This window comes from Canis lupus, chromosome 5, assembly GCF_048164855.1.
Source record: "Canis lupus baileyi chromosome 5, mCanLup2.hap1, whole genome shotgun sequence".
Lineage (NCBI taxonomy): Eukaryota > Metazoa > Chordata > Mammalia > Carnivora > Canidae > Canis > Canis lupus.
The window spans coordinates 29,460,761-29,475,105 of NC_132842.1; the positions used below are offsets into that span (position 1 = coordinate 29,460,761).

Genomic DNA, 14,345 nt, shown 5'->3' on the forward strand with positions numbered 1-14,345 from the left:
TATCAGGGGAATCCTTTCTCCTCCTTCCTGGGCTGTGAGACGTGAGAAAAATGTAGCAAAAGGAAAAGCATTTCAGAAAGAACTGGCGAGGAATAACACCTTGCACCTGAGGTGTAGACGCATGAAAGTATTTTTACTGAGGAATAGTTTTTGCATCCTGAAGAGTGCACGTGACACTTGTACATCGGGGGCATGCTGATAAAGGGAACAGCTCTGAAAGCCGCCCTCCGGGGAGGAGCCTAGAGGATTGTTGCAAGGCTGCATCTACTGTCCCCTCCCCTTTATTTCCACCACCGGTAAATACTGTTCCAAATTTTGCATTTATCGTGTTCTTGTTTGAGTTCCTCTCACAGGCTTTTTCGAGGTGATGCCATAAGGTTTCCCACAGTAGGTGAACCAACATACGTTTCCACTCATGGGGTAGGGGTTCCCGTTACCATATACTTCTGTGCCAACACTTAGTACTGTGTGACTTTGTCACTTTTGTGGGCATAAAATTGTGTCGTGGGCCTCATTGGCACTTCCCTGATAAGGCTGGCATCTCCACCACAAATTTCACCACTTTTGTTTCACTTGTGAAGTATCTGCTCATGCCTTTTGCCTAATTTTTTTTTCATGGTTTGTCTTTGTTGTTGGTTTGCGTAGTGACTTGTATATTCTGGAAATCACTGCCGTCCTTCGTGCGCTGTACGCAGAGCATGCGGTGTGTGGTTGGGCTGGCCGCTCTGTGGCACCCTGTAATGGACCCCACGGGGAGCACCCCAGTTCACCGGGCTCAGCTGTGCTACCCCGTAGTAAGCATCCTCACCCCTGGTCCCTCATGCCCTCCCCACCCTGCCTACTGACCCATTCCAGGACGTTGTGCCCAATACCAGCTTGTGGATGTTCAAGTCCTATAACGTGACTTCTCTAACATCTTTAGTGACTCCTGCTCACACAGCCCAGCAGTTCCCATATCCTAACTGCCATCTGGGCCCATTTCGGCTCTACCCTCAGTGTCTCTGAGCTTTCCTTGGGTACGTGCTCTCGTGGACTACTTGCCTTCCATGGGTCCAACCTCCCCTTAATGATTCCCCTTGGCCCCTTAGGTCTGAGTTCAGGCATCACCTGATCTCTGGAGCGTTCCTGACTCCTCCTATAAGACTGGCTGTGTTCCCATCCATTTGAGCCCGTAGCTCCGTGACCATACTTTATTTTCTCTGTATTGTAGTGGTCTGTTCATCATAATGGCCCTCCTGGGAGGGAGTCTTCGTTTGTTCAGTGCGGTAACCACAGAGGCCATAGAGTGCCTGGCTCAAAGACGGTGCTCGAGAAACGCTTGTTGAGTAAATAAATGACATCCTTCACTTAAATGTGGTGCCTGCATATGGCGGCTGCCTTCACTGCTGTGGTCTGCGGAGAGTTATGGAAGCATTTTAGGACTGGCTTTCAATTGCAATTGAATCTACATGTCCAAGGATGGCCATCCTAAGTATGGGTGTTTAGAGTGACGGCTTTCCCTCCAAAGTTTAATATCTGGAAACCATGGTTCTAGGGGCACCTGGGTGGCTCAGTCAGTTAAATGTCCAACTCCTGGTTTCCGCTCAGGTCATGATCTCAGGGTCCTGGGATCGAGCCCCACGTCGGTCTTGCTGCTCAGCGGGGAGTCTGCTGGTCTCCTCCTCTCTCTGCCCCTCCCTGCCCCCTCCCCTGCATGCGTGTGCGTGCTCTCTTTCTCTCTCTTTCTCTCTCTGACTCTAAAATAAATAAATGAATCTTAAAAAAAGAAAGAAAGAAAGCCATGGTTCTAGTTCCAATACAGTCTCTAACTCAATGATCTTAGGTAGATCAACTAGTTTTTATGGTATTAATCTCCAACTAAAAAAACTTCCTTTACCCTAAAAGAAGTTTCTGTTCTGTTCTTCATTGAACATAATGGTTAAGCCACCTGCACATGGTTTTATAACATCATCCTGTTTCCTACTTAAAATGTGTTTTTATGAGTCCCATGATACTCACGAGACTATGTATCCCCAGGCCTATACCCATTCTGTCAAGTTTTGATAAAATATTAGGCAGATTTGCCTCAGAAAGTGGAGTCAGCTGACAGGTCCCAGGTCAGGAGGTGCCATGGTTTGGTTCATGACCTTGAGCAAAACACTGTTTCTCAGCACTTCCTCTAGTTTGCCCTAGAGGTGGGATCTGAAGAGAAAGTAACCTGTAAAAACACTATAGAAAAAGAAAAAACAAACATAGCATCAAAAACTCATTGACAGTTTTATTAGTTTGTCTCCTACTTTCAGCATGTATTCAGGACTGATTGGCTCACTTTGGGGTTCAGTAAGGTCCAGTGTGGGTCTTGGTTGACAAGCGCTTGTCGTTGTGCACATCAAGGCTCAAGCCCACATAATCTGGATGGTTTAAGTTGTACTTATGTCGGAACTCTTAAAGCTAAGGCTTGGTCCTTATTGCCGCTGTACTTATTAGGGATAATCAGCACCTTGAGGTGGCTTTTGAAACATCATATGCTAAATTATGCTTGCTCCTACCATTAGTCCTCCGAAGGCCAACATTTATACCCATTTTGGGTTTTTTTTTTCTTTTTTTTTTTTTGCTTTTGGTATCTTTAAGACAGCTCGATAAACCACTAATTTTAAGAACGTAAGCTCTGTGTAATTCATGATGCATGATGTCTGAGATTCACGTGCTTGTGTGCAGTTGCAGGACTGGCACGTCTCTGTGGCTTGTGGGAGCCCTGGGTTCACCGCTTCTCCAAATGGCAGAAATTCCCATTTGCTGGGTTCGATTCCTGCTCTCCTTCTACCACTGGCCTTTACCGCTAACCTTCCCTTACTTCCTTTGGAATGTGAAGACTGTCTTGTCTTCATTCAAACAACATCTATGTAAATATGGTTATAGGAAGCGAGCTGGTGAAGAGGCCGAGGTGTCCAGTGGGGTGATCCTAAAGCTTTGGGGTGAGCCATAGTCTCTTCCTCCTGCAGCAGCTGCAGCGTAACAGTCTCTAGTGATACAGTCCCCATGCGGACTCGGGGCATGGCTGTATGGCTGTAGAGGGCTAGCGAGGACAAAACCCGGAGGCAGACCCTGTACACCTCGTTCTGGGAGACGCAGCTGTGCAGATGGAGAAGCGTGCCTTTGTGTGTGTGTGTCAGTACCTGAGTTTTCCTCAGGGGAGAACTGCTCTGGGTAGTGGCCCATCTCTCTAGCATCTTGTTTCGATGATGAAACATCAGGCCCTGTCCAAGAAGAGAGAGCTGCCCCTCTTCATAGAGAGCTCTTTTCCTGCTCACAGGGGAGTCACAGCAGAATGTACGAAGGGCGGGGGTGCATGGGGGTTAGAGGCACTGTCCCGGCCAGGGGCCAGGGGCTGTAAGCTTGGGAGGGAGGAGGTCCTGCAGCAGCCCACCTGGTCCCCCTCTCCGTCCCACCAGCCAAGGCATGTGAGTTTCAGAGTAGCCAGTATTGTCTGAGAGAAAGATTTTTATTAACCAGAAAGATGAGAGTCCCCAAGTCAAGTGGGTATTGCTGCCACGCACTCCTGTGAATTGAAGGTGAGGAGACCAGCCCCTCATGGCCTGGGCCCCCAAGAGGAAGCCTGCCATGTGCAATGCCTTCCCTTGGTGCACAGTGTCTGGGCTCTAACATGACTTTGTTTCCCGGCAGGACATTGACGGCCAAGCGCTCCTGTTGCTGACTCTCCCCACGGTGCAGGAGTGCATGGAGCTGAAGCTGGGGCCCGCCATCAAGCTGTGCCATCAGATCGAGAGAGTGAAAGTGGCTTTCTACGCCCAGTATGCCAACTGACACTGCCCTGTAGCAGCGATCCATGGTCTCGGTGACGCAGCGTCTCGGGAGGGTTAGGGATCGCAGCTTCGTTTTGCTGGACTGTGAGATGGTACATGCACTAAGTAGCACTGAAAAGCGGGAAGCAGGGAGGGCCCTGCTCATGCTCCTGCCTGTTTGACATGGCCACATTTGCAAGCACGCCCAGGACCACCCCAGTGGCTTCTACACAGTGTTGGGCGCCGTGGAAAATGGAAGAGCCTCTTTGTACATCCACGCCTCGCCTTGCTCTGTCTGGAAACCAGGCAGCTCCCCACTAAGGGCTCTCTTCGACCACAGCCCCCTTTGCTTTGAAAACTAAGGCACAGTGGAAGGCTTTTGTCCACGTGCCCATGGAGGACCCCCGGCTGGTCATTCTGCTGTGGTTGTTACAAACACTTCTTTAGTAACGATGCACATGTGGCTATGGCCGCATGGGTGTCACTGCAATTTGATCTTGGGGGCGACTTAGTTCCCCAAAGCACTTGTTCCAGGGTGCGGTAATGAAAGGATGGGCTACACCTGCATCACCTGTCAGAGGTGCCTTTTAGGAAGCAGGGGGCATGAAGGCAGGCAGCATGTCATCACAGAGAGACCGTTCTTCCTGAGGGATGGACCCCCAGAGCCTGTAGAGGGTTCCGTTTGCAATCTCTTAGAGAACTTCACACACTGCTAACTTTCTCATTTAATTGTGACCAGATTAGGGAGTCATTCCTTTAGTCTGTTGGGAAATACTGAGCTGTGTATCGAAAGAAAAGCTTAATTTCAGAGAAGAGTGGGAAAGGCATCAGGAAGCTTTTAATAAACCAGCCGCATCCCCTTGGAGGACGCTGCAATGAGTCTCTTGATGAGGCTGGCGTTGAGTGCGCTCCATCAGCCCGGCCCTGGGATTGCTATGGAGGAGGCGGACACTCCTGGTGGGAAGCACGTCAGCAACCTGGGCCAGCCCTGCTCTCCCGCAGGCCCGGCTGATGGCCAACTGTGACCCTGGATGACGGGATCACTCTGGATGTTCCTGTCCACCTCCTGCTCCTGCTAAAGGCGAGTTCCGATCTGCCCGCATGAGACACAATAGGTGAAGAAGACTCATGTCACCACTGTGTTTACAGTCTCCTGTAGCCCACACTGGTTTGGAGGTTCCTGATGACATTTCTCAGGCAGTTCTCATTACGTTGGTCGCGTCACCTGTGGAGAGACCTGAGGCTCTGAGAATTGGCTGGGATTTTGTTTTGTTTTGTTTTTGTACCAGTCACTTCATCTGCGTTTGCGTGTGAGGGACCCAGTGCACTCAGTGAAACCCGAATGGATGGCTCTCCTCTGTTGTGGTCAGTGGCCCAAATGCCTTTGGAAATGGGCGCAAGGAAAGCAGACCTTTGGATTGTCCCTCAGGGGACACAGAAGGGGAGCCTGCCCTACTGCTACGTTTGTACTGTAATTATCTTGATCTCTCCTCCTTGATTAGAGTCTCAGCAGCTGCAGTGACATCGTGTGGTGGGCTTATTAGCTGTCACGTTTCTGCTATATTTTTATGGCATGATTATCTGTCAGATTTTGCAAAGTTTGATTATTAATGCTGACCTTTACTCACACTGTGTTGCTGTTACAGACGCAAACAAGAAGCCTATTTTGCAGGTAACTTTTTACTCCGCCCCCACACCTGGCTGATTTCTACCATGTTTTAAATGTTTGGCAAGTGGGTTTGCCTGGGGACCAGTGACGGAAGGACCAGTGTCCTACACTGGCGCTGGCAGTGTGGTGGCCAGGTAGGGAGCATCCGTGCTGACTGGCCCTTGGCTTGCGGTTGGGCTTCCAGCTCCTAGGCTGAAGCATTGGTCTCCTCCCGGGTTCCCACCCCTGCCTCCTCAGCCACATGCTTTTGGCCTTAAACGCTCAGCCTGGTGGAGTCTGTCGGAAAGGGCACCCATTTTGAGATCTTTGGCTTCTTCCCTGCACTGACTCACTTAGGATCCTTCACCGTGGCCTTTCTGAGCTGAGCTATTCCTGTTGTACCTGGAACAAGAGCAGAGGGTTGTGGTGGCTGCGACGTGGCACTGTATTCACAGGATGCGTGTCCCCTTCTTGTGCCCTTCCTGGTAGAGGTACAGAGAAGGAGGTGCTACATCACGGAGGCATATGTTGCAGGCATCTCTGGAGCCCCCCGGCCCCCCAGAGGATCTGGAAGGATCTCCCACTGGCAGGCTGGGCGAGATGCGGCCACCGTTGCTGGCGAAGCTTCCTGCCTCCCAAGGGGCTGCGCACCCAAGACGCCCCAACTTCAGTCTTTTTCTGTATGGCAGTCGGTCTCTTCACCCCCTTCCACTTTCTCGTGAGGGAGGAAGACGTAGCTGGGGCCAGAGGCTGAGGGCCCAGCTCTGGGGTCTCCCCCATGAAGCTGTGTGTGCCACCTCCTGGCCCTCTGAGAGCCAAGAACCCTTCCAGGACCCAGAAGATGCTTTTGCTGTCAGTGTCACCAGCATCCTCCTGAACTTGGACCCTCTGCGGACTCGCGCTGGTGGGTGCACTTCACATGGGTAGCAACCTGGCTATGGAATGGGAAGGTGGCGTCTGTTTCTCTGTAGGATTCACCCCCCACCAGCTTCTGTCTCATAAATAGGGCCGATTTCCAAGGAACCTTTACCCCGTGGTTACTGTGTCTCTTACGGCAGGAAATGCTGATTCTATACGCCCTACCCTGGGTACCACCGCAGCCCCAGGCCAGACATGTGTCGGCTGGAACACCAACAAGTGATGCCCACTTCCTCCATCCCTAGATGCCACAACCTCCACTCTGTCTCTGTGATGATACTTTGGGACCAAAGTCCTGTGCTCTGATTACCTGGGTCCTCGATGCACCCTGCCACGCATTACCTCCTGGAGCTGGATGAGAAGCGTGTGTCCGCTCTCCCAGCCAAGTAGACACTTCGCCATCTGTACAGTGTGAGGCAGAAATACCACCTTGCCTTTAATGGTGGGAGTCATCACGCAATCCCATCCCAAAACTGCGGGAGCTTGTCCAGCTCCTGTCTTCTTGACCGCATCTGTACTGTATTGGGAAAGTATCCCATCCACAAGAGGATAAACCTTAAAAAAAAAAAAAAAAAAAAAAAAAACCTAAAAGGAACAGGGTACGGCTGGCATTGCAAACGAACTTCTTTGCTTTTCAAAAATAAACCAAAAAAGAAAAATGGAAACCAGTTCCCTTCCAGTTGCATAGTACAGAGAACTCACCCATCACTTTTAAAATTCGGTCCATTTGATCAAAGGTCAACTCACACACACACAGTGTTTGGGCTGCACGGCCATTAGGTTGCTTTACCTTATTTGATCATATCTGAAAGAGTTATTTCCTGTGTTTGCTTTGATTGGCTCCTCAATAAATTTAAATAACTCAGACCTTTGACACTGACCCCCACCCACCCGGCTGTCATCTCTGGGAGGCTGATTTGGATCGGTGTTTGAAGCTCAGTCGGAGTGTCCTAACTTGTCTCTCAGAAATTGAGTGTTGCAGCGGGCAAGTTCTGAGATTTGCCTTTTATCTTAGACCAGACGCCTTCCTAAGAGCCGCCCTCCTTTCATTTTGCAAGCACTGGGGGTTTTCATACTTTCTTGCATAGAACACCCATTTCTGTTTATTTCTGTACATAGATCTATAAAAGCCGTAGCGTTAAAATCTTTGTTGTGATTTGAGTAACATTGTTGCCTTTTCGGTTGAGATGGTGAACCTAGGATCCAAGTACTCTGTTCTGTCCTTAGAAAGCTGTGATCGAGTGTGCAATTGTTTTTGAAGGGAACAATAGTAAATTAAAGTCCCTGTAGTCTTTAAGGAAGAAATTGTGGAAGAGATAGACAGACTGCCCGTGTCTTTTGGTGCAATAACTAATAGCAAGGAAAAGTTCTATTTGCAACTATGACGAACTAGTGATCCTCTTATTCATTTACCTACCGTTCTTTTCTGTTCAAGAGTTTTCCGGAAATTGCTTTAGTCCCTTTAACTCGGTTAAGTATTTCAGTTGGTTCTTCTAGCTTTTATCACTAGAGTTGGTTGACAAGTAGCCCAAAACATGGATGCGATAAAATCAAATTGTGCTGGTTTTGATCCACTTAATCTAAAAATTGTACTTGCTGACACGGTGGCTGCTTCGGGTGTGGGTCAGAAGCGCCTCTAGTTCCAGTGATGAGTACTAACCCAGATGGTTTCCTGAGCGGTGGTCTTGCCACCGTCCTGGCTGGTTTTCAATGGCGAGGATTCCGTACCAGCAAGCACGCAGGTCCGGTCATGCAGCCAAGCCACGGCACGGCTTCAGGTGGGCCTGACGCATACCCCGAAGGGAAGGCAAAGTTCTGGGACCAGCATTTGCTGAAAACCAGCTTAAGATGAGAAATTGGAGATAATTTTTTTTTTTTAATGACAGAAGAAAAAAATCATCTCATTCGTTGTTCACAATGGGAGCAAGCATGATATCCAGAAGCATCAACTGTCCCTAGTCGTGAATGTCAGAAGCCCTTTTCCCGTTTTTTGCATTCCAGTTTGAGTAGTTGGTATTGAAATTTGATTCCTATCTTGTGTATGGTTCGGTGTGTAAAAGGAAAAATCCGTGTTTTTACTTTTGGGATGTGCAGGACAAACGGGCATGATGTTGGTTTGTTGTAAGATTGTATTCTGTATATATGTTTCCATGTAAATAAATGAAAATCTATATCAGAGTTATATTTTAATTTTTATTCTAAATGAAAAGAAACCCTTTTTACTTGAAAAAAAGTTGTAAGCCACATTGTTAATAAAGTAAAAATAAGTTCTATGGTGGTGTCTGTGTCTTTCTGTGTAAGGTTACTAACAAATATTATATGGAGGGTCTGCATTCTGTTGTGTTTTTCTTTTCCTGCTACGCGCCAGAGCATGCGTTTGTAGGTTCTGAAGGTCCCATGCAGTCTTTTGGAGTTACCTGCCAGCCTTGGAGCTTTTTATTCATGGCACCTGCGTTTATTCTTCTTCCCAAAACACTGCAGTACATCCCACACACACATCACCCCTGGGCCTCCCACACTCAGCGATGGTGCTTCTTCCGTGGTTGCCTGGTGCATCGTGAGGATGACCACGCTCCGTCTGGGGGAGCATACTCAACCGTATTTACACGTACGCTTGTCCTTCACATGTCGCCAGTGGGCGTTGGGCATCTCGGGAGAGCAAGAGCTGCCTTTGCCACCCTGCCCAGCCATGCAGTCTCTGTCTCGGGTGGGACATGCTTCTCCCCATCTCCCACGACACGCTCAGACAGCGTTCCCGAGGCTCCGGGGACGAGCCAAGGCCCACGGGACGGGCATTCGGGGGAAGGTGGTGGAGGAACACGGCGACTCTCCTTTCTCCCGATCCCGGCCCATTTTAACCATCTGACTTCTCTTTATTTATTTTTTTAATAATAAATTTATTTTTTATTGGTGTTCAATTTGCCAACATACAGAATAACACCCAGTGCTCATCCCGTCAAGTGCCCCCCTCAGTGCCCGTCACCCATTCACCACCACCCCCCTGCCCTCCTCCCCTTCCACCACCCCTAGTTCATTTCCCAGTTAGGAGTCTTCCATGTTCTGTCTCCCTTTCTGATATTTCCCACTGATTTTTTCTCCTTTCCCCTTTATTCCCTTTCACTATTATTTATATTCCCCAAATGAATGAGACCATAATAATGTTTGTCCTTCTCCGATTGACTCATTTCACTCAGCATAATACCCTCCAGTTCCATCCACATTGAAGCAAATGGTGGGTATTTGTCGTTTCTAATGGCTGAGGAATATTCCATTGTATACAGAGACCACAGCTTCTTTATCCATTCGTCTTTCAATGGACACCGAGGCTCCTTCCACAGTTTGGCTATTGTGGACATTTATAGCAGCAATGTCCGACTTCTCTTTAAATATATTCTTTTGCCCCTGCTGACAGGTTCTGTAGATAGAAATTTTTGTTTTGTTCTGTACTGAATTACAAAAGCATTTTTCCATCAGCGGATCTTCAGTACCAAAAACAAAGCCCAAGATGGCAGACAAAAGTGGGAAGCCCATTGTTCATTTTCTCAAAATATCCTGGAAACAAGCCAAGGGTTACGTGGCTGAGCAAATGAGATTATTGTATTTCCATTTGTGCTTGAAGATCTGTGATGACAAAGAAATGTGAAGACTCAATATATGATAAGATAAAGTGGAAGCCGGACACTTTTCCAGATCTCTAAACTGAATGAATTTAAGCCAAAAAAAAAAAAAAAAAAGACAAAAAACCCCTTACATTTCTCAAGATGGCTTTGGCCACCAAGAGCCTACTTTTAATTCTTCTGTCCTCTAGGAAGGCTCCTCTCAACTTCCAGTTCACTAGAAGCTACTTCCCCTTTGTTCTGGGATTTGGTGCGCTGCCCTTTTATTTCAAGGCTGCGGGGACCACGCCACCCTCACTGGAGGTTCAAAGACTACATAAAAAATGCTGTTTACACAGACGTGACCTTGGGTGGCTCCAGTGTGAAGACAGGACGTTTAATCAGGGAGGTGAAAGTGCTGCATCAGAAGAACAGATGGGCCGCAGTGGTTTTCCAGGGAATAATTTTATCAGGAGCTTCTGCGATGTCGGCCCAAACCGGAGTAGCTCGTTTGTTGTGTGGAAGTCTCCTGTTCAGCGGACTCAACGGAGAAGAAAGCTCTCCTGGCGTTCCTCTGAGGCCAGATGACGGACGGCTCAGTTAGCACGACCACCACGCCTTCCCACCAGCCGCTGGATTTGAAACCGTTATCGCCATCTTTTGCTTCAAGCGTTTTGGAATGGCTAATGTGGCACAGTGAGGTGTGCATTGTGCAGAGAGAGAGAGAGAGAGAGAGAGAGAGAGAGAGGCCTGGTGGAGACGGAGGGCATTGGCTCACAGAGGCACTATTGCGCTTTTCCGACAGTCCTGGGTTGAAACACTTGTTCTCCTGCTTGCCAGGTATTGTAACACGAAGCCCCAGTTCTCTTTCCTGCCAAAGGTAGGTAGTACCTACACCTGGTTGGTAGGAGGGTTCAAGACACTGTGTGGCTCTCAGCAAAGAGTCTGGGTGAGCCCGACTCCTGGATCCTCTGGGCACATCAACTCCTGGGACCTTGACCACTCATTGGCACGTCTGGGCGACCACAACTGTTGTGTCCACGGTGCCCACCGCAGGGGGAGCCTCAGGTACCCAGACGCGGCCCAATCAAACCCTGGAGAGCTGGGCCCCCCTCTGTCTCTCCCCCTCTTAGGCCCCTAAGAGGCTCCCCCTCTTAGGACCCAGCTTCCCGAAAAATGGCCGGTTGACTAGAAGGGTGGTGACTTCCCGCAGGCGGGGGAGGGAGGGTCCCGGAGCGCCAGCTGGGGTCAATGCAGGAGGTGGGAGAGCACTGGCAGGAAAATGCAGGCCCAGGTGGCCTGTCCAGAGATGCCCCAACTTGTCCGAGAGACCCCATCCGTTTTCTCAAGCAGAGGCCAAGCCGGTCACACACCACCTTATATTTGCGGCCCCCCCACCCCCGCCTCCCAGCTTTCATTTCCATTTCCCCTCCTTCCCGTTGCCGTGTTATTTTATCCCACGATGAAATACTAGCGTGTTTAAGCCTCGCCTCAGACTATGTTATCTTTGGAACCCCAAATGAGATAGTTGGTGCCAGAAGTTTTCTAGAAAACAGACCCTCCAGATGGGAGCTGGGAATCCGATCGGTGCCCATCTGAGAGCCATAGGGACCCTCTCACTCTTAATGAGCAGGGACAGCAAATCCCCGCAGTTTGCTCAACATCACGGGGCTCCTGGCTGCGGCTGACTAGGGTGGGGGGGCAGGGAGCAGGGAGGGTGATGTGGGTAAGAGCTGGTGGGGGGGCACTGGGCAGGACTGGCCTTGCAAGGGGGAGTTGGTGGCAGGCTTAGGAAGGCAGTTTATCAGCGTGGGTGCATCGAGGCAGCTTTCAGAGACACTCTGGTCTTATATAGCCACCAGGAAAGATCACCCGTGGAAAAATCGGCCGGGGATCCGATCCTAAGGCCGCGGTGCTGCAGGGGCCTGAATGCGGCCTCCACAGGCTTCCTTCTGCAACGTCAGACGGTGGCTTCTCCTGACCGCGGAGGGGGAGCACCTGCACCGCGGGAAGCGGCCACGGAGTACGAGAGCCAACAACCTTGAACCCTGAGTCGCCCCAACCCCTCTTCGCTGGCCGACATTCCCCGGGCCCGCGGACAGACGCAGGACAGCATTCTCACGACGTCGAGTATCACGACCTCCCGGCCCGTCCCTGCTTCCGCAGTAACCGGACGGGTCTCAGGTCAGCCCGCGCCGGGAATTACAAACCTTGACCCCGGAGGGACAGTCCCCGCACAGGAGGGAGGAATTGCGGGATGCGGCCCACGTGCTAGCACAGGCCGGGGGGCTCACGTGGGAAGAGACGAGGACGGGAGAGCGTGTGCTGCTGTGAGACGGGATGCTGGGCATTTGACCTGTGACTTGGGATTGAATATTCGGATAAGGACAGCTTGGGCCAGACTGGCCATTACCTGGTGTGCTTCCTCGAGCTCGGCCTGCAGTAAGCAAGATGGAAATGCCGGAGCGTCCTCCTCGGCGCCCAGAGGAAGCAGTCAGAGGGGGAATAGGATGGACACAGTCTATGGAACAGGGCCAGGCTGCGGCTCCCAATCGCCTAGAATCCAGCATGTAGGACATTGAACCCACACTTTCTCTCCTGGGAAAACGACGAGAGCATCTAGTTCTGGTTGTTCCAAGCCCAGGAGAGTCGGTGGTCAGGGGAGCGTGCGGATGCATGCATGACACATGGACAGTGTTGGATGAAGGAACTCACTTCCCTGGACAGGCTTGGCATCTGCTGGCCCCAAGCACCCATAGCACTGCATCCACCAAAACCTGCACCCCTTGGGTGTCTACACGCAGGCCCAGGGCTGGGCTGTGTGGACTGCGGCCCCTCCCCGTGAACTGGAAGCTGGGCCCTGGGAGTGCTGGGTGTTCACGTCCCCCTGGGCAAACTTGGATCAATGAAAGCAGGTGGGTTCCTCCGCCATCCTCCGTGTGGCGGTCTGTACATCTTCCCCCAGACATCCCGTACCTCTAACAAACCACTTGGGCTTTCTCAAAAAATCACAACCGGCAATCGGATGCGCTACTCCCCCGCTCCACGTTGCACACCCCCCTCCACGCCCTCCTTCCCTCGGCCTGGGAATCCACCAGTAAAGCTGCAGCAGAACTAGCCTGAGACGGGCGGCAGCTGTCCTGACTCCCCTACGCACTGTGCACATAATAATGATCGAATATTCTAGTGTAATCCTGGAGTCTGAGAAACTTACGAGCCTCGTGTCACTGAGACCGCTCTCCGCAACGTGAAGCCTTTTTGCATTACTTTAAGACCCGGGGTTGAAGTCCACATCCAAGCTGTTCTTTCTGGTTTTGAAAGTAGTACGTGTGCATCATAGAAAAACGTGGAAAGGAAAGGGCAGTCCTCAAATCCCCCGTTGTCGCAGGATGTTGAAATCGAGTCTACGCCGCTTACAAGTGGTTCACACCCGTTTCTTCTGGCATCCTGTTTCCTGGGGTGGAGTCAGTATTTTTAGGGATCTAATATTTTGTGATGCTTTGATAACTTTTTAAGGAATTCAACATAACAAGCACTTGTGTGCCACCCAGGCAGCCTCGATAAATAATTATCATTCTGCCATACATTGTTTCAGATTTAGAAATCTTATGAACTCCTAGAGGTGGAGTCGGCCGCCCTTGTGTCTCCATCCTGACTCTATCTCCACCACAACCACAGCCATGACATCAGCATTCTCCAATCACAGGCAGGATTTTCATGCCATTGCTTCATTTGTATGTGACCAGGATAACGCTCACCTGTTTTATGGGGTTTCGATATTTTCATGAGTTTTAGGCTCCTTGTGTCATAATGCGACTTGCTCTTTTTGTTCAGTGTCACGTCTGAGATGTAACTCGTGCTGCTGTTTCTCTAATTCGTTTGTTTTCACTGCCCCATAAACCCCACTGAATGTTATGATTCCCTTCCTCACTCTCCTATTCCTGGACCTCGATGCTCTGCTTTTCTGTTTCAAAGGAGGCTGTCACGAGCATTTTTGTACAGTTTCTATCATGCACACGCGCAGCAGTGTCTCCACAGATGGTCTCTCCAAGTGGCATTGATGACCACGGACCCTGCTCCCTTTTCACCTTCACAGGATAGGAGGCCGTTTCTAGGTTGCCCTCCTGCCAGGAGTTTGCGAGCCGTCCCTGCCCCGTACCCTTGCCCACCCTTGGCAGAGTTTTGAATCATTGCTCCTCTGGTGAGTGTTAAAGTAACTAGTTTCCATTTGCATTTCTGTGATTCCTGGCGCACGTTAGCATCTTCGCGGATGCTTGCTGGCCATTTGTGTTTTCCGTCTTGCCAGTCGCCTGCTCACAGCCTGTACAGATGCTTATCCTCCATCCCTCCATCCTCCACCTCTTTTTCTCCAAACTACAAGCATTTTCTAAAATACTTCTT

The 14,345-nt window shown here is 50.2% G+C and overlaps 1 protein-coding gene across 5 annotated transcripts in view; it reads left to right on the forward strand.

Annotated features, from left to right (window-relative positions):
• The window catches only part of SFMBT2 (Scm like with four mbt domains 2), a 217,213-nt gene extending 208,592 nt beyond the window's left edge, over positions 1-8,621 (forward strand). For all 5 annotated transcript variants that reach the window (XM_072825889.1, XM_072825886.1, XM_072825887.1 and 2 more), the window contains one exon: positions 3,664-8,621. In XM_072825889.1, the coding sequence (XP_072681990.1) occupies positions 3,664-3,804 (141 nt within the window). In that variant the 3' untranslated portion in view covers positions 3,805-8,621. The remainder of the gene's footprint in view (positions 1-3,663) is intronic.
• The last annotated feature ends 5,724 nt before the right edge of the window (positions 8,622-14,345 follow it).